The following is a 27,020-nucleotide window of genomic DNA, read 5'->3' as shown; positions in this document are numbered from 1 at the left end:
TCACAGATTTAAGGGACCTTACAGGATGTGTAGTTCTAACTTCTGCAAGTAGGGGCAGCTAGGTGGTGCAGTGGATAGAGCACCAGCCCTGACTTCAGGAGGACCTGAGTTCAAATGTGACCTCAGACACTTAACTTCTAGCTGTGTGACTCTAGGTAAGTCACTTAACCCCAATTGCCTCAGGGGAAAAAAATTAGTTACAAAGTCCTGCAAGTAGTAAGGCATAAAATCAATATTCGAATTCAGGTACCATGACTCCAGATCACTGTGCTTTTCACTACAAAACAGTTCTATCCCAGAAACTGTATTGTGGAGCTTTGGGTGCAGAAGCCTGGGATCCCTACATAGGAGATTCATTTTACATGATAGTAATCCTGGGTAATCCAGAATAATCCCATTTCATTTTAGGTCAAAAGATCCTAGAAAAATCTTGATCTTTTGTCACTCCTGTTTAGAGTCTGGTATATCTAGCTGGGAGCTGGGGAATGGGGTGAGGGAGAAGATGAAGGGGAGAGAAAATGGAGCTTCTGATGAATGACTTCCTCCACTCACTAAAAAAGCTACTTTATAGAGAAAGACAAGAGCTGTTCTGCATAGAAAGTCAGTTGGACCTGAATTTAACTATCAAATGACATTGTGTGATCTTGGGGAAGTCATTTCTATGTTATTGAAAAGTTGCTGACCCATTGTCCCTGGAATTTTCTTATTTGAGAGGTTTTTATACCTTGAAATAACAGATCCTATCCCTCTATAGCCTCTATCATATTCCATGAGATAAAATCTCTAATCTTTCCCCCGCTCTTGACATCTGAAAAGTTGATGATTTTCTTGGACTATATCTGGAGAGAACATATAACTATAATAATAGTTAGCAATTTCATAGCCACTTTAAACATATTTTCTCATTTGATCCTCATAACAACCTTGTGAGCTAAGTGCTATTATTATCATCCCTGTTTTACAGATGAAGAAACTGAGGCTAAGAGTAGTTAAAATATTTGTTTAGGAACACAAGTTAGTAAATGATTTGAATTCAGATCTGTTCCTGGCTCTATCTCCCTGTGTCATAGGAACATAGATTTACTGCTGAAAAAAATCTTAGAGTTCATCATTTTACACATGAGAGATTTAGTGATTTTTCTCAAGGTCACATAACTATGACAGAGGTGGATTCAAACCTAAGGTTTTCTGACTCCAAATCCTGATCCATGAAGTTTCAAGAAAACATAACCAATCTCTAGAAACCATTATTGTGCCTCTTGGCATTTTGCTGCTCGCTCTTGCCACTTCCCTGTATTTCAGAGTGAAAAAAAAAAAAAAAGGGGATCAGGGAACCAATAAAGAAGGTATAGAAACGTTTTTCTTCTCTGTGTCTGTAGGTTTTGGCTGGTGATCAGGGAAGATGGTCACATGGTCACTGGAAGACAAGAGCCTCAACTGGTGCTGATTTCCATAGCATGGGACAATGACCAAATGACCCTCAGTGCTCCAAATATGGATGATCTGATTGTTCCTAGAAAAGTACCCTCTACCAATGCTGTTCGGAATTGCAGGTACTATGCCATAGAGAGATGGGGATATAGGTGGGAGGAGAAAGGTTCCACTCTTTTTCTTTGGGGATAAAAACTGGTTTTTCTTTTTTTCCCCCCTCAATAGCATTTTATTTTTCCCAGATACATGTAAAGATAATTTTCAATATTCATTTCTGTAAGATTCTGTGTTCTAAATTTTTCTTCCTTCCTTCCTTTCCTCCCATCTGGGGCCATTTCCCATAATCCTTATCTATATTTGGCCATTGGACCCAGATGGAGCTGGAGGGGGAAAGCAATGCAGGTGACCTTGCACATCCTTCTTTCACTTAAATCCAATTACTTACATGTCATTGCATCATCTCTCTGATGTCATGGTCCTCTCTGAGAATGAAGGACAAACAACAACAAACCTCCTCAAGATAGAGAGCTATGAAACTCCATCCCATCCTTACAGCAAGATGTGTGAATTGAAGAATAAAAAAATATCAAATGTCTTTCCAAGATTTTTGGTTTGGGGAGTAGGTCCTTGGCAGCAGAGGAAATTACTCTGATCAGAGAGCCTGAGTAAATATTTCATAATATCAAGCCATGAAACTCCTGAGCTCAGTCACAAATTGCAAAAGGCTACACAGGCTAAATGGCAAAGGCCATATAGGCCTTGGGATAGTCAAGTCCTGACAGAAGTTTTGGTCAGGTCATTCACAATAAAAAGAATGCAGTTCAGTATTTTTAGGTTGTAAATTTAATTTTTTTATTTGTATTGACAGTTACTCTGAGAACTGACCTCCTTGTGATCTCCATTTTCTTTTGTAACTCTCCCTTAGGATATTTGGCGTTGACATTCAGGGTAGAGACTGTGGAGATGAAGTATCTCAGTGGATCACCAGCTTCTTAAAAACAGAGACATGTCGACTGGTTCAGTTTGAAACCCACATGAATGGAAGAAAGTCAAAAGAAATTTTCTTTCCCTTTGTTCAGAATTACCAGGTGACATGATAGTGTGGTTTTCCCTGCCCCAACTTCTAACACCTTTTTTTGAGGGGAGATAGTAGAGAAAGGGGTCAACTTTTCTTTTCTCTTGTGTCAGTTTTAGAACTTAATAAGGCCTCTGAAAGATGATAACCGAATCCAGGCAAAGTAGAGCTAGAAGACTTAAGACACAAACTTATTTAATGGCGAAGCGACCGAAATTTGTTTCTTTTATTTTCTTGCTCATTTTTTTTCTCATGCTTTTTCTCCCTTTTCTATGCCTTTGCCACATCTACTGAGAAGTTGCTTCTGTCATGTAGCCCAGACAAAACTCCAAGACATGTTTCTTCCAGCATTGTGAAGCTTGAGCAGAGGAGATAGTAATAAATACATGACTGTGCTAGATGAGCAACAAACTGTGAAGGCTGGATGTATATAAATAATTCAGCGTTGGGAACAAAAAATCTTTCAGCAAAGTTAATCTGACAAAATAGGGAGAACACTTTTCTTTTTGATTACCCACTTCTCTGGAATGAGTTATTTCTGTTTTTCATATGGGTTTTCCTTGCCCAACCAAGCCAAGCTTTGGGTGAAATTGAAGTAAAGGACCATCTTAGGACTCCCCCTGATGGCCATTGTGATATATTTCTATGCTAGGTGGCTTATCCTGACTGCAGCCCCATCATGATGATCTCAGAAGCTTCCCTGTCAGATCTTAATACCAGACTTGAGAAGAAAATAAAGATGGAACAATTTAGGCCAAATATAGTGGTGACTGGTTGCAATGCTTTTGAGGAGGTAAGTTGTGAACTTCATTTGTAACATCTCTCCTGGAGTTGTCTCACAATATGATGTGAATGGATGTCTTTAAAAAAAAATTTAAAATTCCTAATGGTTTTAATTTTTAAACAATTATAGCTTTTTATTGTTCAAAATACATGCAAAGATAGTTTTCAACATTCATCCTTGTAAAACCTTTTTTCCAAAATTTTCTCCCTTACTCTCTTCCCCTCTCCTAGACAGCAAGCAATCCAAATATTGGTTAAATATGTGCAATTCTTCTAAATACATTTCCATATTTATCATGCTGCACAAGTAAAATCAGATCAAAAGAAAAAAATGAGAAAGAAAGAAAAATCAAACAAGCAAACAACAACAACAAAAGTGAAAATATTATGTTGTGATCCATATTCAGTCTCCATAGTCCTCCCTCTGTATTCAGATGACTTTCTCCATCACAATTCTACAATATCCTTTTTTAAAAAAGTTAAATATTAAACCAGAAAACATTAATACTTGTATTAGTCAGTATAAAGGATCTTAAAAGAAAGACTCTCTTAGTTGAACTGATGATCTCGATTTAGCTATGCCTGGAAGAGTAAGGATAGATATGTTTTTAATATCCTTATAAACCTATTTTAACATATTTAACATGTATTGGACTATTAGACTACCTGCCATCTAGGGAAGAGAGTGGGGGAAAGGAGGGAAAAATTTGGAACAGAAAGTTTTGCAAGGGTCATTGTTGAAAAATTACCCATGCATATGTTTTGTAAATAAAAAGATTAATAAAAAAATTTACACCAAAAATATATCTTTATATACCTTCCACTGCCCCCTTTCATACACACACACACAGACACAAATACATATGAATTTCTCTTTTTGCTGGAGCAAAATGCTTCCACATATGTTTTTGAATGTGTTGTCCTTGTGGCTGTTGTTTGTCCTTCTTTCTTGAAGAGGACCATGACATCAGGCAAGTGATGTCAGGATATACAAGTTAATTGGATTTAAATGAGGGAAGACTGTAGCACGGTCACCCGCCTCACTTTCTCCTCTGAAGTCATCTGAGTCCAATGGCAATATATAGATCAAGGTGACTGCAGATGCCCTCTCTCCTTATGGATTTGCTTTTTCAAAAAGTTGGATGTAATATATTGGATAATGAGTGCAAAAACAGGAATTTTCACTATATGGGAATATCTCTTGCTGTTGCTCATACTTAGACTTAAATTACATTGTAATTTGTTTTTTAGTTGTATAGCACACAGGGTCCCTTTCACTTGCAGACTCATTCAGAGTGTTGATTCCTCCAGTATTAAAGTAGCTCATGGGTCATAATTCACTCAAACTCAGAGCTTGCAAGCCCCCACTGATGTACTGTTTTTGTTTTTTACTAGCACAACCATACTGAATTTAAAGCAAAATATGTTTAATTAAACAATCTAGCAAAATAAATAGCAAGAAAGATTTTACTTTCTCCTCTTAACCACATAGGAATATGCTCTCCCAGAGGTTACTACCCCACTAGTGAGAGAGGGAGCACATTTAGGGAACATGTGAGGAGCAGGTATTGAGGATCATACAGGTAAAGAACATACATGATCAAGAACATGTGAATCCAGTGTCAATGCTTGCCATGACCTTCTAGGATTATATAGGTGTCCTATGGTGATGTTATCACACTACTCTCTGCTAGGCATCTCCACTAAATTGCTTTCTTTACTGGATGTCTTTGATAACCTCCCTACTATCATTAGCTCATCTTTGTTTGGCTCCTTTGCTGAGCTGCTGTGGCTCTGAAGAGATCATATACCAGTCAGCTATAAAAAGACCTTATAAAAAGCTATACAAAGAATTTAAGATTGTCCATCTGAATTGTGCTCTCTGCTGTTTTTAGTTCAAACTCAGTATAATTTTTTTTCTGAGTTATGGTCAGAAAATTCCAACCCTTGGTCCTAGTAAATGATTCCTAGTTGTGCTAAGAAGAGAAAAGAGAAAAGATTGGTGACTGTTGTTGGATTCCTTCATTTCATCCTCCCAGGAACAAAATCACTGCCCTACAGTTGTTTAATGCACATTTATTTTGTCTCAGGTAGATTCTGAGAGATAATATGGTGTAGCAAATAGATAACCAGCCTAGAAGCCAAGAAAACCTAAGTTCAAGTTTTTTCTCTGACATATACTAGTTGTGTGATCTTAGGCAAGTCATTTAATTTCTTAGCAACTCTCTAAGCCTAAAACTTGCAGGGAAGATATTATGTTGCATTGGTGGCAGGAATTTCCTCACCAAGGAATTCTCTATATCAATAAAGTCAAAAGATCTGGTCTGTATTCCTAACCAAACTTTTAGAGAGCAGGACTTATGCTTTCTTTTTTTCCTTTTATATTTTCCCATTTTACAGTTGAAAAAATTCAATAATGTTGGTTGAACATTAAATGAAATAAATGCTTAGTGTGCACTAATCTACTCAACAGTCATTTATTCCTGGACTTGACACTGCGACAGTTATAGAGTTTAGATAAGACACAGTCCCTGATTTCATACAGCTTTCCATTTGGTGGTGAGTTAAGTAACTATCATATATGATACTTTAGTTTCTTCTTTGTGCCTTTGCATAGACTACTTCTATGTCTGGAATTCACTTCTTCCTTACCTCTGCCTCCTAGACAGGGTTTATCTCAAGTGTCACTTACTCCTAAAATGCTTTTTCTTTTTAATTTTTTTTTTTACTTTTAAAAAAAATTATCTTATTTTTAATTTTTGGAACAAATACTTCTATAATATAGTAAAATAAAAAAGACTGGATATGAAACTGCAAGTCTACAAAAACATATTTGTGTCAAAAAAAAGGATTTGGTGGAATTCATTCTTTTTTTAATTTTCAAAAAGAAGTTTCAATAGTATTTTATTTTCTCAAACATATATAAAGATAGTTTCATTCTTCATTCCTTTATTTCCTCCCTCTCTCTCTTTCCCTCCCTCTCTCCTTCTCTCCCTTCCTTTCTCCTTCCCTCCCTCTCCCCTTCCTTCCTTCCTTCCTTCCTTCCTTCCTTCCTTCCTTCCTTCCTTCCTTCCTTCCTTCCTTCCTTCCGTCCTTCCTTCTTTCCTTCCTTCCTTCCTTCCTTCCTTCCTTCCTTCCTTCCTTCCTTCCTTCCTTCCTTCCTTCCTTCCTTCCTTCCTTCCTTCCTTCCTTCCTTCCTTCCTTCCTTCCTTCCTTCCTTCCTTCTTTCCTTCCTTCCTTCCTTCCTTCCTTCCTTCCTTCCTTCCTTCCTTCCTTCCTTCCTTCCTTCCTTCCTTCCTTCCTTCCTTCCTTCCTTCCTTCTTTCTCAATAATATTTTATTTTTCCAAATATATGTAAAGATAGTTTTTAACTATCTTTAGTAAAAATTTGTGCTATGCTCTAAAAGACTTTTTCTATGACATAGGTTGATGTGCTTTTTTCCTTCTCAAATGACTATACTTATTTGCTCTGTCTGTTTACTTCTTGGATAAGGTCTTTGAGTGCTGGAACTATTTTCATTTCAGTTTTGGTTTCTTCAGGGCATAGCACAGTATTTTACACATTTATTGTTGTTCAATTATTTTTCAGTCATGTTTAACTCTTTGTGACTCCATTTAGGATTTCCTTGGCAAAGATACATTTCTTTTTCCAGTTCATTTTATAGATGAACTCAGGCAAACAGGGTTAAGTGACTTTCCCAGCATCACACAGTTAGCAAGTGTCTAATGTCTAATTTAAATTCAGGAAGATGAATCATCTGATTGGATGATCAGAATTATATTCAGTGCATGGTCTGTCATATAGCCTTACAAGTAGTAGGTGCTTAAATCAATTGAGTTAGTTGACAGTTTGTAAATCTGAAATCTAGTCTAATCTTTGTTACCAATTCATTATATGAGTTTGAATTTGTTGCTTGTATCACAGGATTAGTAAAATGAAGTGGTCAGACTACATGATCTCTAAGTTCTCTTACAGTTCTGTCCTTTTTGGGGTGGCTAAAAACCTTTTCCTATAGGAATCCTCTACTCATCAACCCATTATGTTCTGAGAAGCTCTATCTTTGGGAATGAAATATTCTTGGGTTTATCTTGGCTAAAAGGCAAATTATTCTAACATTCCTTTTAGGTTAAAAGTCTTACATTTATATTTAGGGAAATGACTCTTAATATTTATTGTGTCATGGATTCCCTTTTGGGCATTCTAGTGAAATCTATGGACCTCAGAATAATCCTTTTTAAATTGATTAAAGAAAATATATAGGACTAGAATGGAAACCAATTATATTGAAAACAAAAAAAAAAAAAAAAAAGAAAAAAGATGTGATTTTTTTTTTTCATTTAAATTCATGGATCCCCTGATGGAGGATCAATCAAAAATCTCAGGTCTCATGGTCTTTTTGGACCACTCTGGGGAGCTGCAGCTGGGTAAGCAGTCATGCTCTCCCTGGCCTTCAGTTCTCTTACACTGACTCTTTGCCTTCAACTCCACCATTTCCTTTGTGGCCATGACAAAAGAGGCAATCCTCCTTTACAGAGGACTTCCTAGATGGTAGCATTTCACTACAGTTTCAATGGCCCCACTGAAATAGTCAAATTTCTCTAGTAGGTAAATCACACAAGTAAATTACTACTAATAAGCAGTTTAAAATATAATAGACTGTATAGTCAGAATCCCAAAGGAACAAGAGTATTTGTGGAGGAAATCTGGAGAACCTAGACATTTCTGACCCACTCTTCCATCTTCCCAGAATACTCTCTGGCAGAGTAACTTAACAAAGGTCCTTAGATATTTCACCCCACCTAGGCCCTTAACTTTGCCTTTAAGGATAAGTAAAAAGCAGGTATTTTGGGGATTTTGAGCAGTTTTTTTTCAGAGATCCTTCTAGGGAACTCACCACAAGTCATTTTTTTCTACCCTGGAATTGTTAGGAGTGCCCTCACCCCATTGTAGCTATAAGATCTAGTTTACTAAAGCAGCAGAGTCCTGCTTTGCTGGGGCTCAGGCAGGGGCTGGGGCTCGGGGCAGGGCTGTGCTGACATAACTTTCACTGGGATTGTACATTGGACTCCCACCATGTTGCCACAGACCTTTTCTGCTGACCTGGGTTGAGATGTCTAGTAATCATCAGTACTGATACTGATTCAAAGATCCCTAGACCCATTCCTGCTTTCCTGGCATGGGCCAGGCCTGGGGGAAGGAATGGACTATGTCTTCACTGGCCCAGCCTGCCCCGGGATTGCATGCTAGACTCCCATCCTTGTGTAACAGACTTTTTCTGCCGACCTTCTAAATTGCCTTTGGCTGGAACATTGTTCAACTCCATTTTTTGGGAGGTGTTCTGACACTCTAAAATTTGTTTAGAGTCATCATTTAAAGGAATTTGGAGTAGCTTGGGGTAGAGGTTGGCTGAGTTCCTGCCTTTACTCTGCCATCTTGGCTCCATTAAGTTTTCAATATCTTAAAGTAAGGACTTATTATCTATAGAGCTGCATCCTTGGGAATCCATGATACAGTATAGGACTTCCAGATGCTAAAATCATTCAGATTGTAATAAATTGGATGACTGCACAATCAATTTCTGCTGGAGTAGTTGTTCCTTCTCTCTCCCTTTGATATGATACGGTGGTGAGTGATGATGCAATCTGAGTACAAGAGAACTTGTCATGTATAATAGGACAATTGACTGCTGGAGAAAGATTGCTAAAGATGAAGGTGATACAGAACTAGAAAATGGAAGGAACTAGTTGAAAGGAGGAAGCAAAAGCTCAGAAAGGGTAAGCAGTTCATCCTAGGTTATACAATTAGTTCATATCAGAGCTAGGAGAGATATTAAATCTTGGCTAAACATCTGGAGTTTTCAAGTCTTAGGAAAAAAACCATATTATTGTTTACTTCCTGTTGCTCTCTGATCCTTTTTTTCCTGGACTGAAGAAATGAGTTGTCAATGGCCCAAAGAAGCATTTATTGAAGGACTGTTACAGATGTCACAGCCCTCCTTATTTTGTGCTAAAAAAGGTTGTATATGGAACAACAATCAAGGCATTTATAAAGCCAGGCTGACAATAAAGATCTTTTGAAATAAAAAAAAAAAAAAACACTACATCTAAAACTAATAAAATATAAAGATTTATAAATAACCAAAAGATTATAAATGACAGATTACCAATAAAAATATTTTTTTTGCTTTTGTTTTTCTTTACCATAAAAAAAAAAATGAAGGTGATAAAATTTTCTTTGAAGGTTCCCAGTCCAGTATTCTTAGAGGTATGAGTGAAGATTGTATTCTTGTCCTGTACAATGAACTGAAGAAAGTAATCTAAGTATGTCCTACTTCCAAATGGAGTCATGAAGAGTTGGACATGACTGAAGTAAAAAACAAATTTATTTTAAATAAATTATGTCTCTCATTTGTATTTAAATACCAAAGATAATTATTTTTCTGCAGCTAAATATTTATTAGTTATGATCTGTGTTGAGTGTTTTGCTTTAAAACAGTAAGCACACAAAATACTGTAAAAAAAAAAAGAGCTTAGAGTTTAGGGGAATTCAGGATATTTTCATATTCCTGGCTGGAAGCAGTTGCATATTCTAGTGACTTGACAAACTTGGGAAAAAGACAATACAAACTTAAATACCACTTTTTAGATGGATGATGTTTGTTTTTTAATTATAGGTGAGTTTTAACTTCTATAAATATTCCAATTGTAACTTTAGTTACTCTTCTTTTAATAACAGGGCAAGTTTAAAGGAACCATTGATGCCTTTTAAATTATGAAGCATTTTGTCCTTTTTGTATAGTAAGTGACTTTTATCTTCATATAGGAATATATGGCCATTTTAATATTGTGGCCAACTAAATAAAAATAGCAGAGTTCTGCAACACAGGTGAATTAACATAGGAAAGACAATGTAGGCTGATGGTTTTCCCTGGATGATGCTCACTTTTAATTCTTCATACACTGTTGCATTCAATGGTGCAATATGGTCTGCATATTGAATATTGAGGGCCCACTATTGACCTATTTCTGAAGCAGCTTGGTGGAACTTTAGATAGATAAGAAGATTTCAGTTAAATACCATCTCATACCTTTTCTAGCTGTGTGATCTGGATGAATCAATTTCTCCCAGTTTCAGTTCTTCATTCACAAAATGAAGATAATGATAATGTCTACCTCCCATGGGCCTTGTGGGGGGGTATTGAAATTATATCTGTAAAATAGTTTATAAATTTTAAAACATTAGATAAATGTTATATATTATTATTATTCATAAATATAGAAAAAGAATTCCTAGGAAAAATAGGTTTCAAAAAAAGTGCAATTTTGTCCATGAATTCATGCATCCACTCTACAAACGGAGGTTTATGGTTTTAGGCCTGATGAAGCTTGGGAGACCAATTTCTGATTTGCAAGGCAAGGTACAAGGGGTAAGGGGCAGGTGATGAAATCACAAAGGCATTCTCTTTGCCAAAAATTACTTTTATTCACAAGAAAAGGTGAGACATGCTTTGAGGGAAAGGACCAGAGATCAGAGAAGGAGAGAAATAAAGGTGGGATCATTGGGAGTTACAATGATGTGTATTGAGATGTTGAGATTATCTTAAATATAATTTGGGAAAAATTGAGTTCCCATCAAGGTTGTTGTAGTATACTAATGAAACAATGTGGGAAAACTTCAATTCCTGACAGTAAGATGGTTTTGAGTTCACATTGCTTAGGACTAATAAGGTAGTCTGGAGAACTAGTTTCCTTTTTGAATGCAATTATGGTTGATAGAGTTAAAGCTGACCCTTTTGTGTACTGGTAATGGTTGATGATAACAGAGTGGGCTTCTTTTAGCTTCTCCTGACAAGGGAAGAGAATAAGCTTAGTTTCAAAGTCCACATCAGGCTGATTGCTGAGATCACAGAGTAGAGGCAATATGGTACCATTGAAAGCATGCTGGACTAGGCTTGGCTTCAAATCCTGACATCTCCCTTTGTTTCTCACTTGGCTACTTTTCTGGACTAAACTCAATATTCAGCAAATTGAAATTAATTCAAATTCTCACTTCTTCCATCCTCTTGACCTTCTTTTCTAGGAGAGAGACATGCTTCTACTTTGCGCAGTGATGACTAGCCATAGGGAATGAACCTATGCCTTCATAGATAAAAGAAATTTCCCATTTATTGGGAATGTGAGGAAATTCCCATCTGCAATGCAGGTTGCTACCATTATAACTCATACATAGACACAAAGAGTTACCTAGAGCATGGAGAGGATTAAGGGTCTCATGGCCAGTAGGTTTCAGAGGCAAAATCTGAACCCATATATTGCAGGATTTTTGTTGATTATCATTCATTCTGAAAGAGAACCAATGACATCATCAAAGTGATGTCTTGGCTTGCAAGTGAACTGGATTTTAAGTGTGATGGGGATGTAAAAAGTCATTAGCCTCACTTTCTCCTCCAAAGAAATCTGTGTTCAGTGGCAAGATATTGGTCAGAATAAATGGAAATGTCCCCAGAGGTAGTGAGAAGAACTTAGCAATTTTAAGCTCTTTCCCAGGTCTCAGGTTGTCTGAGGCGACACCCATTCAGTGATTTAAAGCTAGGTTAAGAAATGAGGGAAAGGATACCTCAGAGGCATCTCCATTCACTAAGCAAAGCTGTCTTAATTGATAAATGATAAATGATCTCATCAATCAACTCAGATCAGTCATCACTTCTTGTGTGAAGTATTCTTTTATTCCATAGTAGACTTTTCTTTGTCCTTCTGTAAACACTATAGGAGATCCATACAACTTGCTGGTAGGAATTTCTTTTTATCTTTTAACATTTTTTGAATGTTTTTGGTACATATGGCCTGTCCACTGGTCATCTTTTAGTCTTTCTACATGACTTCCTGCTCCTTAGTTGATCATTCATCTCTCTAATGATATCTTTTAGGCTGTTTCTTGTGTATAGTCTTTTTTTTTTTGGTAACATGCTGCAGATTATTTAGATTCACCATGTGTATATCTACTGCCCTTGAAGTGATCTGCATTTAATTTCATTTTATTCTTTTTGTTTTGCAAACTAGTTACCACATATTAAAATCCTAGCTTTATTTAACACACACACACACACACACACACACAGAGGGAACTCACAATAATAAACAAGTCCAAAAGATCCCAAGGTTAAAATTTCCAGCATCACTTTGTTATGAATAGTTTTTGTTTTAAATTCATATTCACTTCTGAAATTTATCTTCTGATTCATCCAAAGAGTCAGTCCTTGAAACAAAAAGTTTAAAAAAAGAAAGAAAAAAGTGTTCTAGAAATTCAGCAAACATTTACTGAATCCCAAAGAATTAGTCAGAGTTTCATACTCATAGACTATCTCTACAATAAAGGGAGAGAAATACCTTGCAGGCACATAGAGTGACAGGATAATTCGAATCTCAAACACTCTCTGACTTAAATGGGCAAGTCACTTAAACTCCATTAGCCTCAGTTTCCTTAATTGTAAGTGAGAATAATAATGTCACCTCTCAGGTTTATTGAAAAGCTTGAATGAGGCAATACATTTAAACTTTGCAAATGTTATCTTATATAAATGTTAGGTATTATCTTTTAAAAACCATAAAAATATTTCCCCCTTCTATATATCTTTCATCCAGTAAAATATGAAGCCTGTTCACACTTTCCTAAACATATATTCTTAAGAACATTTATTTATTTATATTTATATTTAAGAACATTATTTATTTAATTTTAAAATTTTTTTTGAGGCTGGGGTTAAGTGACTTGCCCAGGGTCACACAGCTAGGAAGTGTTAAGTGTCTGAGATCAAATTTGAACTCGGGTCCTCCTGAATTCAAGGCTGGTGCTCTATCCACTGCGCCACCTAGCTGCCCCCCTAAACATGTATTCTTACTTTCATGTAAAATATGAATTTATTTACAAATGTTAAATAATGCTTTTATTTAGGAGGAACCTACAAGTTTGATATCTAAAGCTACCAAAAAATTGTTTTGAAATTTAGGCAATTTACTTCCCTGCATGTGTTTCAAGAGCTGAATAATATGTTCAGTAAAGATTACTTATCACCAAATCATGGCTGTGAGAAGCCTTTCACTGAAATTCATGACTCTGTGGCTTTAAATTCACAACTACAATTTTGAATTAACATAGATTTGTGGTTTCAAATTGCTGAGATCCTCATTACTTGTCAGAAAGGCATTGAATTGAATGCAACCTAAGTGTTAAGACTTTTAGAAAGGTAACTACAGGTGTATTTGTAAGTGACTGCATTGCCCTCCTGTGGTGAAATGTATAAGATCTGTTTTAGCTGATGTCTTGAGCTCTCTTAACACATGATCTATCTCAATTATTATAATGAGGCAAATGCTATTATATCTGCAAATTATCATGTCATCAGTTTTTACGGTTTTGACTTCTTTGAAATAAATGGGATATCAGAAAATGATTTGGAAATATTTGTTTTTCCATCAGTCTCCAATTTCAAAATGGATTTTGATTGCAAAACTTTGTTTATAAGTCAACTTCTTTCCCAGAGAATGAATTTCGTTCTAGAAACGGTGCAATAAAGGATAGCTAAATTTCCTAGACCTAATTACAAAGAACGATTTGATTCAGTCATTGTAGAGATACAGATAATTTTTTTTTAGTTTTCTGCAGTTTATTGTTTGATTTCTTTTTTTAAAATTAATTTTATAATTATAACATTTTTTGACAGTACATATGCATAGGCAATTTATTACAACATTATCCCTTGTACTCCCTTCTGTTTCGAATTTTTCCCCTCCTTCCCTCCACCCCCTCCCCTAGATGGCAGGCATTCCCATATATATTAAATATGTTATAGTATATTCTAGGTACAATATATATGTGCAGAACTGAATTTTGTTATTGTTGTTGTTGTTGTTGTTGTTGCAAAGGAAGAATTGGATTCAGAAGGTAAAAATAACCAGGGGAGAAAAACAAAAAAATGCTCATAGTTTACACTCATTTCCCAGTGTTCCTTCTCTGGGTGTAGCTGATTTTGTCCATCATTGATCAATTGGAATTGGATTAGCTCTTCTCTATGTTGAAGATATCCACTTCCATCAGAATACATCCTCATACAGTGTCATTGTTGAAGTGTATAATGATCCCCTAGTTCTGCTCATTTCATTCAGCATCAGTTGATGTAAGTCTCTCCAAGCCTCTCTGTATTCATCCGAAATCTAAAAGGAATAACCACATTATAATCTGAGGCTTCCCTGGAAGTATTCAAGCTTGTCTTAAAAGGGATTCCTATTCAGGTAAGAGTTTGATTGGATGACCTTATAGGGTCTATAGCTGTGTAATTGTAACCCTGAGACTTGAGCTCCCCTAAAATTTCCTATTAAGAATGTGCATGTCAGAATCCTGTCCCTAATCCCATGCCTTGAAATTCTGATCTCCTGAGAGGGGAGATGATAGAAGACAGAGGTTCTAGTGATTGGTCTATTCTTTGGACACAGCATAGTTAGTAGAATGCTACAGTAGCCTCGGGCAATTAAGTAGCATAGTGGAAAGAGTATCTGGGTCTTAAGTCAGCAACATCTGATTTCAAATACTCTGTGACTTTGAGAGAGGTGTTTACTCCTATTTGTTGCAATTTTCTCATAAAATGAGCTGGAGTAGGAAATGGCAAACTACTGTCTTTGCCAAGAAAACCCCAAAAGGGGTCATGAAGAGTTAGACATGACTGAATAACAACTATCTGGTTTCTCTGCAAAGCCCTGTTAGACTACACTGTCTCTAAAAACTTCCCAGAATTGTGATCTTTATAAATGGCTATTTTTTTTTTAAAGGGAGGAGAGGAGTTGTTTGCGACAATCCAGCTACACTTGCTTCCAACTAGAAGTGGTTGCAAAGTCTGATGATACTTTTATTCAAAAAGAAAACTTATCTTATCTCTCCTAGGATACCTGGGATGAAATCCTAATTGGGAGTGTTGAAATGAAAAAGATTTTGTCTTGCCCCAGGTAAAAGTTCTAACCAAACTCAATACTTACAGCTTTGCCTAATTGATTATTGTGCATATTCTCTTAACTTCATCTTGCCTGTGTTGCAGATGTATCATGACCACAGTGGACCCAGACACTGGGATCATAACCAGGAAAGAGCCCCTGGAAACACTGAAGAGGTACATCATAGGCTGAGGGAGTGGGGTTAGGGGACTGGGGGGAAAGGATCTAACACTTCTGATATTGTCATGTATTATCATCAATATTTTCATGGCAGAACTAAATGTAGGTTTAAACATGTAGATAGTTAGGGACTGAATTGAATGAATCTAGAGCCCTTCACATCTTAGATTTTTAGATGCAATGAAGTTAGTTTCTTCACTTGGAAGTCCTAGACTCAAGTTCTGCATCAGATTACATCCCAAGTTCCTGTTAATACCATCTATGTCTTCATAGTTAATTGTTCTGTTCTAGAACCCCAGTGATTGATTCATTGTTAAGTTTATAAATTTGTCAGAATCCTAAGAGAATATAGTGGATAGAACACCAGGTCTGGAGTCAGGAAGTTCTGTATTTAAATTCAGTCTTAGACACTATTTGTGTGATCCTGGGAAAGTCACTTAATCCTGTTTATCTCAGTTTCCTCAAATGTAAAATGAACTGGAAAAGGAAATGGCAAACCACTCCACTATCTTTGCCAAGAAGACTCCAAATGGAATCACAAAGAGTTGTACATGACTGAAATGACTAACCAACCAAGGGAATCTTGAGTCATTTCTTTTTTCATCTTTATTCCATTCAAAGTATTATGCAATTGAATTATGTAGGTAGATAACCTATTTAGAACAGGTAAATTAAAAGGTTTTTTCTAGTGGCTTTCATGGAGGTCTCTAAACATAGGTGCAAATATAATGCTTTTAAGTCCATTTATAATAACAGGATACTCTTGGGAGTGCCAGAAATGTCTTTCTTGAACTTTAACTCCTATTAGTTTTCCAAGAGAGGTTTTAGAAGTTGTTTGCACAACTCTCTGGGGTAGTGTATTTGTTTTATATTACATTTTCTCCCTGTGCTTTAAATTTTTTTTTTTTTTTTGTCCCCTTTAGTTACCGCCTTTGTGATCCAGCTGAGAAGCATATATACAAGTCATCCCCACTCTTTGGGATGTATTTTTCAGTGGAAAAAATTGGAAGTCTGAAAGTTGGTGACCCTGTGTATCTGATAACTTATTGATGGAAATCAGGTGATAAGTGCCACATAGTTGATATGGTAAATGCAAAGCTTCCCTTCTGCACAAGATTATGATGAAACAACAATTAAATTGGCTTATGTTGGAAGATTTTCCATTTTGCTTTCCTTAGTTTCTGGAGAGATTCTTGATATTATTTTGAAACTTGCAGACATTTCTTTCTCTCCTTTATTTTGACAACTAATTTCTACTTTAATCTTACTCATTTCAACTTTCCATTAGATTATAAAAAGTTTTCACTAGGTTCCCTAGTGAAATGATGTTAATTGGTTAATATTTCTAAATTCAAATTTCATGAAAAAAATTTAAAATTTGAGCATTTTCACTTGAGGGCAAAGAACTATTTTTTTTTTGAGTGATGGTGTAGTACAAACTGAGAAATTAGAGGCCTTTTGCTTAAATTCTCACTCTATCATTTACTACCTCTGTGATTTGAGGTAATTTTTAATTTCCTTCAGCCCCACTTTCCATATATATAAAATGAAGAAATTAACTTTGATGATCTCAAAAGCATTTAAGCTGTGAATGTGTGATCCTAGGCTGTTATAATATCATATGTTACATAAGGGACCTGTTTGAACAGTATTAGCTGAAACATTTCCTTTCCTCTTGGCCAAGGAACCTTATCCTCAAGGTTGAACAGGCTCTCCATAGACCCTTAAACAACATTTTCTTTCAAATAGACTATAGTAAAGTCATTCCAGGAAGAAGACTATCTCATCATTTCATCAAATTCAGCAGGGAAGATGTTTCTCAATTTCTTCCCTCAGGATTTGTACATTTCTTCACAATGTGGTATTATACTCCAACTATTATTTTCTAATGTAGCACTATCTGGGATATCCATCTCTTAATTTGTGCTCCCAGAACTAGATGTTTAGAAAAGCATTTTGTATTCTGAGTGCAAAGTGTCCCACATCTAGGTAACTAAAACAGCTGACATAGAAGAAATTATGATGAATGTATTCTGTGTATTCTTCTGCCCCTTTACACATTTTATCATAGGGTACATATGAGATAAGAAGATGGACAAGACCTTATTTTCTTCCCAAGGAGCTTGAAATTTAGAAAAGAAGAAAATGTACAAAATGACCACAATACAACTCATGAATGGAATATTAAGGATATAGAAGAGTTAATAGCATTTGAGCTATATCTTGAAGGATGGATAGAATTTCTATAAAGAAGGATTGGGAAGTGGGGTTTACTGTAGAATGAGAGAGTGATATGAACAGGTGTATAGAAGTTAGAAATGATATGTAGTATTTAAGGAATGAGTATTCAGAACATAAAATTCCTATAGGGAATTAGTGGCAAATTGGCAGAAAAGAGTAGATTGGGTCAGGTTATAGAAATCTTTGACTGCTTAAGTAAGGAACACAGAGTTTATCCAAAACACATCAGGGATGCACATTAATTTTTGAGAAGAATAGTGCCATGATTGAAGAAGTGATTTTTGGAAAGTTAGTCTTGTAGTGGTCTGTAGGATAAGTTAAGGAAGAGTTTGGAAGCACTATTTATTAGTTCAGGCAACAATCATGGGTGGGTGGTGGCAAAAGAAATAGAAATTAAAGGAGAGATCCAAGACTGGCTGTGAAGGACAAATCAACAGGATTTGGCAGATGATTAAGAGTGGGTGGCAAAGAAAAATGAGATCAAAGATAAGCCTGAGTGACCAGGAAAATGGTAGAATCATTCAAGGAAGTTAGAAAGTCATGAAGAGAAACTGGTTTTGAAGGAAAGCCTGGATTGGTTTTAGACACATTGAGTTTGACATGTTAGTGGCATTTCTAGGTGGAAATGTCCAGTAGATAGTTGGAAATATAGTACTAGTGCTCAAAAGAGTGCCAGAAATCTCTATATTTAATAATCAGTGATGTTAGGGGTGTGCTGGAGCCAGCTCCTACCAATTCTATGAGAGCTGATTGTTAAATTTTTGTGGGTTTATACACTTTGGAAATTGGCTTTGCTGATTGTTAAACCTTCAAGTGATGAAGAAAGTGTTAATGATACAGATTAAACTTAAAAATGTGATGTTCATACTGTGTTCCCCCCTTTTAGAAGTTATTGTTAAATATTTACCAGCATACTTCTAGGAGTTATTCACATAAAGATGGTAGTTGAAGCTTGGCAAGATCTCCAAGGGCAAAGACAGAAAAAAGAAGCAGGCTGAGAGCAGAAGTGGGAGACTACCTACATTTAGAAGTGATTAGAGAGAAGTGGGACAAAGAAGTGGGATAATCAGGTATTGATAACAATTGATAAATGATAACAATTACTGAACTATTCTGTGCCAGGAGTTGTGCTAATTGCTGGGAATGGAGAAATAAAAAGGTCCTTGCTCTCAAGGATCTTCTCTGGGGATTTGTATATGGGACCAAGAGACATGTTAGTAAATAAGTATATAAAAGTAGGAGTATATAAGCACATAAATAAATAAAAATAAGTATACAAAAATAAATACAGAGTAATTTGGCAGGGATAAGGGGTGGAGGGAGATAGGGGAAGGAGTTAGGGACTAGTAGAATCAAGAAAAAGCCTCACAGAGAAAGTGGTACTTGAACTGAATTTTGAAAGAAATTAGCAATTCTAAAAGGTGGAAGTATGGAAGAAATGCATCCCAGGTATGAAGATCAGAAAGCTTGTGTAAAAACAGACATGAGAGAGAGAATGATATGTCTGAGACATAGCAAAAAGGCCAATTTAGCTATTTAGAAAACATGTGAAAGGAAATAATGTGTGAAAGGCTTGGAAATGTAGGTTGGAATCAGGTTATGAAAGACTTTAAATACCAAATAGACAAGTTTCTATATGATACTAGGGATACTAGGGAGATACTAGGGAGCCACTAGGGAGCCACTAAGATTTAATTGAGTAGAAGAATGACATGGTCATTCATATGGCTTGGGAATATCACTCTGGCAACTATAGTGTTAATACACTGGAGAGGGAAGAAAGTATGCAGGAAGAGCAATTGAGAGGCTATTGCAATAGCCCAATCAACAAACATTTATTTAATCCCGGTTGTGTGTCAAGCACTGAGCTAAACTTTGGAAATGCAAATAAAGTCAAAAGGCCAAGTCTCAAGGAATTCAAGAGTTGAATAGTGGAGAGACCAGGCAAACAACTATATACAAAGAAGCTGTAAGCAAGACCCATTGAAGAATGTTAACTGAGGGAAAGCATTATCTTTAAGGAGAATCAGGAAAGATTTCCTATAGAACAGAGATATCACATAAGAAGCCCACATTACTTCCAGGTCCAGCCAGAATCAGAGTAAAATATAATTGGCAAATATTTCACGAAATAAATAAAAATACAATAAAGCACAGACAACATTACATTTTAAAATTTATTCTATGCAACCTGCAGGGATCCTTATTATGGTTTCGTCTTTTTGACAAAAAGAATGTCAAAACTTCTTTTTGAGTATGACACCACTGCTATAGAAGGTGGACTTTTGACTGGTATTTGAAGGAAAGTGGGAGGCAGACATAAAGAAGGGAAGACTTCCAGGAATGGGAGAGAGTCAGAGAAAAGAGACAATCTTGTTGTGAATGGAGAAAAGCAAGATGGCAGGTGTGTTGCTGGCTCATAATGTATGTGGGGCAAGGTTTTGCAAAGGTGAACACTGAAAACTATCTTTGAATATATTTTGAAAATAAAAAGCTATTATTTTAAAAAATAAAGTATGTGGGAGAGAGTAAAGTATAATAGAAGATTGGAAAGGTATGTGAAGGACTTTTGATGTCCAATAGAATTTTTCACATTTGATTTTGGAAGTCATAGGGGATCATTGGAGTTTATTGAGTTGGCAGAAAGGATTGTTGTGATATGATCTGACCCCTTGAGTGGAAGAAGGACTGGTATAGGGAAAGAGATGGAGAGTTTTTAGGGAAATTCAAAGTAGAGATTAGGTAGTGATTGAAGTGATGAGGGAAACAGAATCTCAGAATTGGAAGGGACTTTAGTGGTTATCTAGTCTAATTTAGGGGCAGGATAGTGTAATGGATTGATTGTCAAGCCTGAAGTGAAGAAACCAGGACACTTAATCTGGGTGATCTAGAATACAAAGAAGGTAATCTTGAACAGTAATCTAGAATGCAAAGACATATTCAAATTACATATTCAAGACAGGTAATCTGGGATAGTTAATTTAGGGCAATCTAGAATGAAAAAAATGCAATCTGGATGATCTAGAACACAAAGACATGTAATCTGGGGCAGTTAATCTGGATGATCTGGAATGCTAAAATGTAATCCAAATGATCTAGAACATAAGGACATGTAATCTAAGATAGGCAATCCGGGACTGCTAATCCAAGTGACCCAGAATGCAAAGGCATGTAATCTGGGACTGCTAATATAGGTGATCTAGAATGCAAAGACACAATCTGGGTGACCTAGAACACAAAGTTGCACAATCCAGGACATTTAATCTGGGTGATCCAGAATACAAAGAATGTAATCTGTGACAGTGATGTCCTGGGCTACCTGTCCCAGATCACATGTCGTTGTGTTCTGGATCACTCAGACCAACTATCCTGGTTATGCATCTTTGTGTTCTGGATCACCTGAATTACACATACCTCAGATAATGAGTCGTGTTCTAGATTATGCCAGAATGTGTCTTCATGTTCTAGATCACACAGACCACCCATCTCGGAGTTCTGAATCAACTATCTCAGAATTACCAAATCAACTTCCTCAAATTACATGTCTTTGTGATCTAGATCACCTGGATGGTGTGTCTTTGTGATCCAGATTACCTCAGATTGTTGGGTCTGTGTTCTAGATCACCCAGCCTATTTCATATTATGTGGTTTTGTATTCTAGATCACCAAGGCAAACCACTTCATATTATGTGTCTTTGTGTTCTAGATCACCCCAAATCACAAGTCTTCATGATCTAGATAGCCTGGGGTCATGTGTCTTTGTGTTCTAGATCACCCCAGATTACATGTCTTTGTGTACCAGATCACCCAGACCAACCATCTCAGATTATGTGTCTTTGTGTTCTAGATCACCAGGATAAATGGGTTCAGATTATATGTTGTGTTACAGATCACTCCAGTTTACATGTCTTTGTGTACTAGATCACCCAGGCCAACCATCTCAGATTACATGTCTTCGTATTCTAGATCACCTCAGATTACATGTTTTTGTGTATTAAATCACCCAGACCAACCATCTCAGATTATGTATCATTGTGTTTTAGATCACCTTGGATTATATATCATTGTGTTCTAGATCACCCAGATAACCCCCCTCAGATTACATATCTCTGTGTTCTAAATCACCTTGTTGGATTGCATGTCTTTGTGTTCTAGATTTAATGTCTTTGTGTATTGTGAAAAGAGTATTTTCTGGATTGAAACTCTATACAAGAATCTATGAAAGAGTTTTCTAGAGAGAGACTCCAGAAAAGAATCTAGAACATGGTGTTTCTGGATTGAAACTCTAAAAATAATCTAGAAAAGATTGAGGATATGGAAAAGAAGTTCAATGTGGAAAGGCAAACAGAATGATCTAGAATGCAAGGGCATATAATCTTGGTGCTTTAGAACACAAGAATGTAATCTGGGCTAGGTAATCTGGGTGACCTAGAACACAAAATACTTGCCTCAGGTGATCTGGATCACAAACACATGTCCAGGATAGTTAATCTGGGTGATCTAGAACACAAAGGCATATAATCTATGTGATCTAGAATGCAAAGACACCCATATCGGGTAATCTAGAACACAAAATACATGTGAGTTGGACAGGCAACCCAGGGTCTGTAATCTGGGTGATCTAGAATGCAAAAATTTATAATCTGGAAAGGTAACCAGGATGATCTAGAATGCAAAGACACACAACCTGGGTGATCTAGAACACATAGGTGTACAACCCAGGACACTTAATCTGGGTGATCTAGAACACAGAGAATGTAATCTGGGATAGGCAATTTAGAACAAATGGGATAGCATGAATTTATTATTCATCCTTTCAGATAGAGGTGCATAGTAAATGGTTGTTAAATGAAATTGAATTAGATCAGACAAAGTAATGCTTTCTTATTCTGTCCAGTAGTTATTTGATATCAAGAAGAAGGAAAAAAAAAAACAAATTGTAGTTGTCTACATTTTGTAAGGGCCCTTTAAATGGGTGGACACAGTGCATCGGGATTGAGGCCCAGAAGTAATTTCTGTGGATATTAGGACTGCCCTTGGGCGGGATCCTGGCCATATTGAGATAGCTTCGTAATGGGTGACTCTCTCGCTGATTGGCTGTGTGTGTGACCTCACAGGCCCTATATAAGCCCACTGCAGGCAGCAACCGCCCTCTTTAACCTCTGTTAACCTGCTGTTCACCCTGGCTCCCCAGCCTGGGTGGCCAAGCCAAGATGGGTAGCCAAAAGAGGTAAGGGTTTTGGAAGTGAACACATGGGAATTGTGAAAAGTGCAATAGGGAATTGTGATAAACTAGAATTGTTCTAGGATTGTGAAAAGTGCAATAGAGAATTGTGATAAGCTAGAATTGTTCTAGAATTGTGAAAAGTGCAATTGAGAATTGTGATAAACTAGAATTGTTCTAGGATTGTGACAAGTGCAATTGAGAATTGTGATAAGCTAGAATTGTTCTAGGAGTGTGAAAAGTGCAACAGAAAATTGTAAGAAACTAGAATTGGTCTAGAACTGTGATAAATGTAACTAGAATTATGACAACATACCTACTGATATTTGTTAACTAGAATTGTGATGTTTTACCTTGTTGACTTCCCACCTCAGTGTTGACATCCTACCTCATTGGCATCCAACCTCTTTGGCCTATTATCTCGAGTATGACTTTGATGAATGGGTTGAACATTTGGGCCACTGTTGAGCCTGGTTCTCATTGTCATACTTCTGTTTACTGATCTGCTGCTTTGTACCTCCTTGGGCATAACACTCTGTCATCTCATGGACCAAGTGAACTATAGCTGGTGCTAAAAGTTTAGCTTGGTGAGATGTGCGGTTCCCGCAAAACAAGAGAAAGGGAATTGTAAGGGCCCTTTAAATGGGTGGACACAGTGCATCGGGATTGAGGCCCAGAAGTAATTTCTGTGGATATTAGGACTGCCCTTGGGCGGGATCCTGGCCATATTGAGATAGCTTCGTAATGGGTGACTCTCTCGCTGATTGGCTGTGTGTGTGACCTCACAGGCCCTATATAAGCCCACTGCAGGCAGCAACCGCCCTCTTTAACCTCTGTTAACCTGCTGTTCACCCTGGCTCCCCAGCCTGGGTGGCCAAGCCAAGATGGGTAGCCAAAAGAGGTAAGGGTTTTGGTAGTGAACACATGGGTCTTCTGACCAGGTGTTCACTTGGGAACCAACAAGTCAGGGCATCAGTTAGGGCATTATGTGAGTAGGTATAATAAAGGCTTTTAAGATTACACGTGGCTGTTCTTGAGTGCGCTACCGGTTATTAAGCTATAGATTCAAGAGATTGTGGCCAGAGACCTTAGAAGGCCTCAGAGGAGGCGAGCCGGGTAGAGCTCACACTGCAAAGGACAGTGGTCAAAGGTACTCTGGTGGGTCTAGGACAGACTAGTAATTGTAACTGCCAGGAGAGCACATTACAACATTTAGAAAATCTGCTGAAACTTTCAGATAGTTAATAGAATAGGATTTGAGATTCTAAACACCTTGAGTCTCCTATACTGCTTAATTACTGAGAAATATTGTGACCAAATAATAGTTGTCAGAGGATATAGAAAAGATACTAGGTCAGCATAGAAATCTGCATGGAATTTCATTTAAATAAAAAAAATGTTATTCCTATTATGAATCTCATTTTATATTTATTTTGTAATATTCCCATCATGCTTAGCAAATGATTTGACACACAGGAGGCACCCAATGAATGCTTTTTTTGCTTTTTGTAATTAAATGGATAAAATCTAGAATTCAGACACTATTCTATTCCTTTTAAGTTTGCATTCCCACAATTCATCCTCACTCTCACTTCACACACTAAATCACTCAAAAATCTTGTGGTTTTTACCTCTAAGTCATCCCTCAGTCCTCTTCTCTGCTCTTAAGTAGGTATCACCTACTTCAGGTCAACATAATCTCTTTACTGTGTAATAGCTTTTTAATGGATCTTCCTACTTAAAGTCTCTCCTTAATCCAGTCCATCCTCCACAAGGCATCAAAATATCACTCCCATAAATTGTAATGTTTTTTCATTGTCTCTAATAACAAATATGAACTCCAATAGCCATTTAGAGATCTTTACTACCTGTAACCATCTTATTCTCCAGTCTTATTACACATTACTCCCTTCCCCAAACTCATCTTGCTGACACTCCAGGTTCCACCTTTATGCATTTACTTTAGCTGTTTCCCATGTTTGGAATGCCCATTGTCCTCACATGAGTCTTGCAATACCTTTATGACTTTAGGCAAATCACAACCTCTCTGGGTCCCAGTTTTCTCATTGGTAAAATGATAGAATTAGATGAGATGATCTCTGAAGTGCTTTTCAACTTTAGTTTATGAGTTAATTGTGAGCACCCAAATAAAAAAAAACAGATTCTCATCCATTGAAGTGACATGAGGTGGGAGTGCAGGCTGTGATTTTGCGGTATTATATTTGTGATCTAGGAAGCAAAATAACCAGAGTCTTTTTGTAATTCATTCAGGTTACAATACTGGAAATGGACTGATCAGGATCACACAGCAACATCTTGACAGACCCGATAATATAAAACCTTTTAGTAAATTTGTCTTGGAAAAACCTTATACTACTTCTGACTGTATTGACATGTATGTTCTGTATGTTAATATGACAAAAGGGAAAGGTCTGGGGGATAGGGTAGGGGAAGAAGTCCTAATAATAATAGGATAAACTTTAGATGCCCATTTATTGGGGAATAGCTAAATGAATTTTGGTATATGAATGTAATAGAATATCAATGTGCTATAAGAAATGATTGGGGATATTAGATGGCATGATGGATATAGTGGATAGGGCATTAGCCTTGAAGTCAGGGGAAACTGAATTCAAATTTGATCTCAAACACTTAACATTTACTAGCTGTGTGACCATGAACAAGTCAACTCCAATTGCCTCACAAAAAAAGAAGAAAAAGTGATGAATGTGATGGAAATAGAGAAAGATCCACATAAGCTGATACAGAGTGAAATAGAAAAGAGAAAACAGTAACTACAATGATTACAATGATACAAATGAAATTAAACAGAATTAATGTCACTGAATGAGACAGAAAGAATAACCACAAAATAATCAAAAGGAAAAAAGTTCAAAATTTGAAAAGAACAAGTATGACCCAAAAGATAGAAATAAGAAGACACCCTTCTGTCAATCCTTTGAAGAAATGGGATACCTACAGGTGTGCTGTGTTGCACATATTTTCAGACTTTTTTTGTGTGTATTGATCAGTTTTGCTGATTTTTTTTCCTTTCCCCCCTTTTTCTTTTTTTCCCTTTAAAAATATTATTTGTAATATGGCATGACTCTCAGATGAGAGAAGAGGAGAAATTCTGATGATATAAAAAAATAAAAAAATCAATAAGATCCATTTAAAAAGAAGTGAATTAAAATGACATCTTAAATCCCTAACTTTGGTAGTATTGAGAAAAGGTAATGAACCCTAATTACCTTGCAAAAAAGAGGGGCTTCTGGGTGGTACAATGGATAGAGAGCACCTGCCTCAGAATCGGGAGGTCCTGAATTTAAATTTGGCCTCAGACACTGGACACTTACTAACTTTGTGACCCTGGGTAAATCATTAATCCCAAATGCCTTGCCAAAGGAAAAGAAAAGCAACAGAAAGAAGTATCAGTAAGCTTCAAAGTATAATGTTTCTGACATTTCCCTATTTGAGGATAAATTGAAGCTCAGACACTTCTTTTAACATCTTTCTACTATCTTTATATCACTGGTAAACTGTTCACCTTTATTTTTCTGCCAGTAGGAGTAATCTAATCCTAGCTGATATGTGAGTTTTTAATATGGAGAGATATTATTTTGATTTTATAATATTTTTATTGTAACAAATATAAATTCAAATTAAACATTCTTAAATTTTGAGGCTCATGGGCTTTTGTTTCTGGTTGTTTTAAACTTTTCACCATTCATCTTTCTTCAGTCTTTGTGAGTTAAGAACACAGTAACTTTCATAGAGATGTCCACCTCACTTTACAATGACTACTTTGTGTCTTCATATCATATTAATGAAATAAGGAATTGGGGTGATGGGAGGAACTTACTGATTTTGTCCATTATACAAAAGCAAATGTTTTCTAATGTTTGGTGATTTGTGGTAAGTCGGAAAATGAAAAACAGCACATATGCCAATCTTACTTAAATGAAGCTAAATTACTGGAAGGATATTTGAGGGACCCAATTGACTGGCTTCAGTCTCTAGGCAAAGGTATAGGAACTTAACACTTCCAGCGGAGGCTATGTTCTAGCAGGTTTTGGGGGTAAGAAATGTTTCTTGTCTTTGGGT

General features: G+C 36.5%; 1 protein-coding gene across 4 annotated transcripts in view; it reads left to right on the top strand.

The window, feature by feature from the left end:
- Positions 1-26,605, top strand: part of LOC141539648 (mitochondrial amidoxime reducing component 2-like) — a 33,845-nt gene extending 7,240 nt beyond the window's left edge. The window contains exons 2-8 of one of the 4 annotated variants that reach the window (XM_074262702.1): positions 1,380-1,553; positions 2,357-2,519; positions 3,159-3,299; positions 15,225-15,286; positions 15,376-15,447; positions 16,375-16,511; positions 25,188-26,605. In XM_074262702.1, the coding sequence (XP_074118803.1) occupies positions 1,380-1,553; positions 2,357-2,519; positions 3,159-3,299; positions 15,225-15,286; positions 15,376-15,447; positions 16,375-16,501 (739 nt within the window). In that variant the 3' untranslated portion in view covers positions 16,502-16,511; positions 25,188-26,605. Of the gene's footprint in view, positions 1-1,352; positions 1,554-2,356; positions 2,520-3,158; positions 3,300-15,224; positions 15,287-15,375; positions 15,448-16,374; positions 16,606-25,187 lie in introns of those variants that run through there. The other 3 variants (XM_074262703.1, XM_074262701.1, XM_074262705.1) reach the window with 3 other exon arrangements.
- The last annotated feature ends 415 nt before the right edge of the window (positions 26,606-27,020 follow it).

The sequence above is a fragment of the Sminthopsis crassicaudata genome, chromosome 4 (genome assembly GCF_048593235.1).
Source record: "Sminthopsis crassicaudata isolate SCR6 chromosome 4, ASM4859323v1, whole genome shotgun sequence".
Taxonomy (NCBI): domain Eukaryota; kingdom Metazoa; phylum Chordata; class Mammalia; order Dasyuromorphia; family Dasyuridae; genus Sminthopsis; species Sminthopsis crassicaudata.
Note: the sequence above shows the minus strand (reverse complement) of the source record. Positions and strands in the feature narration are given on the sequence as shown.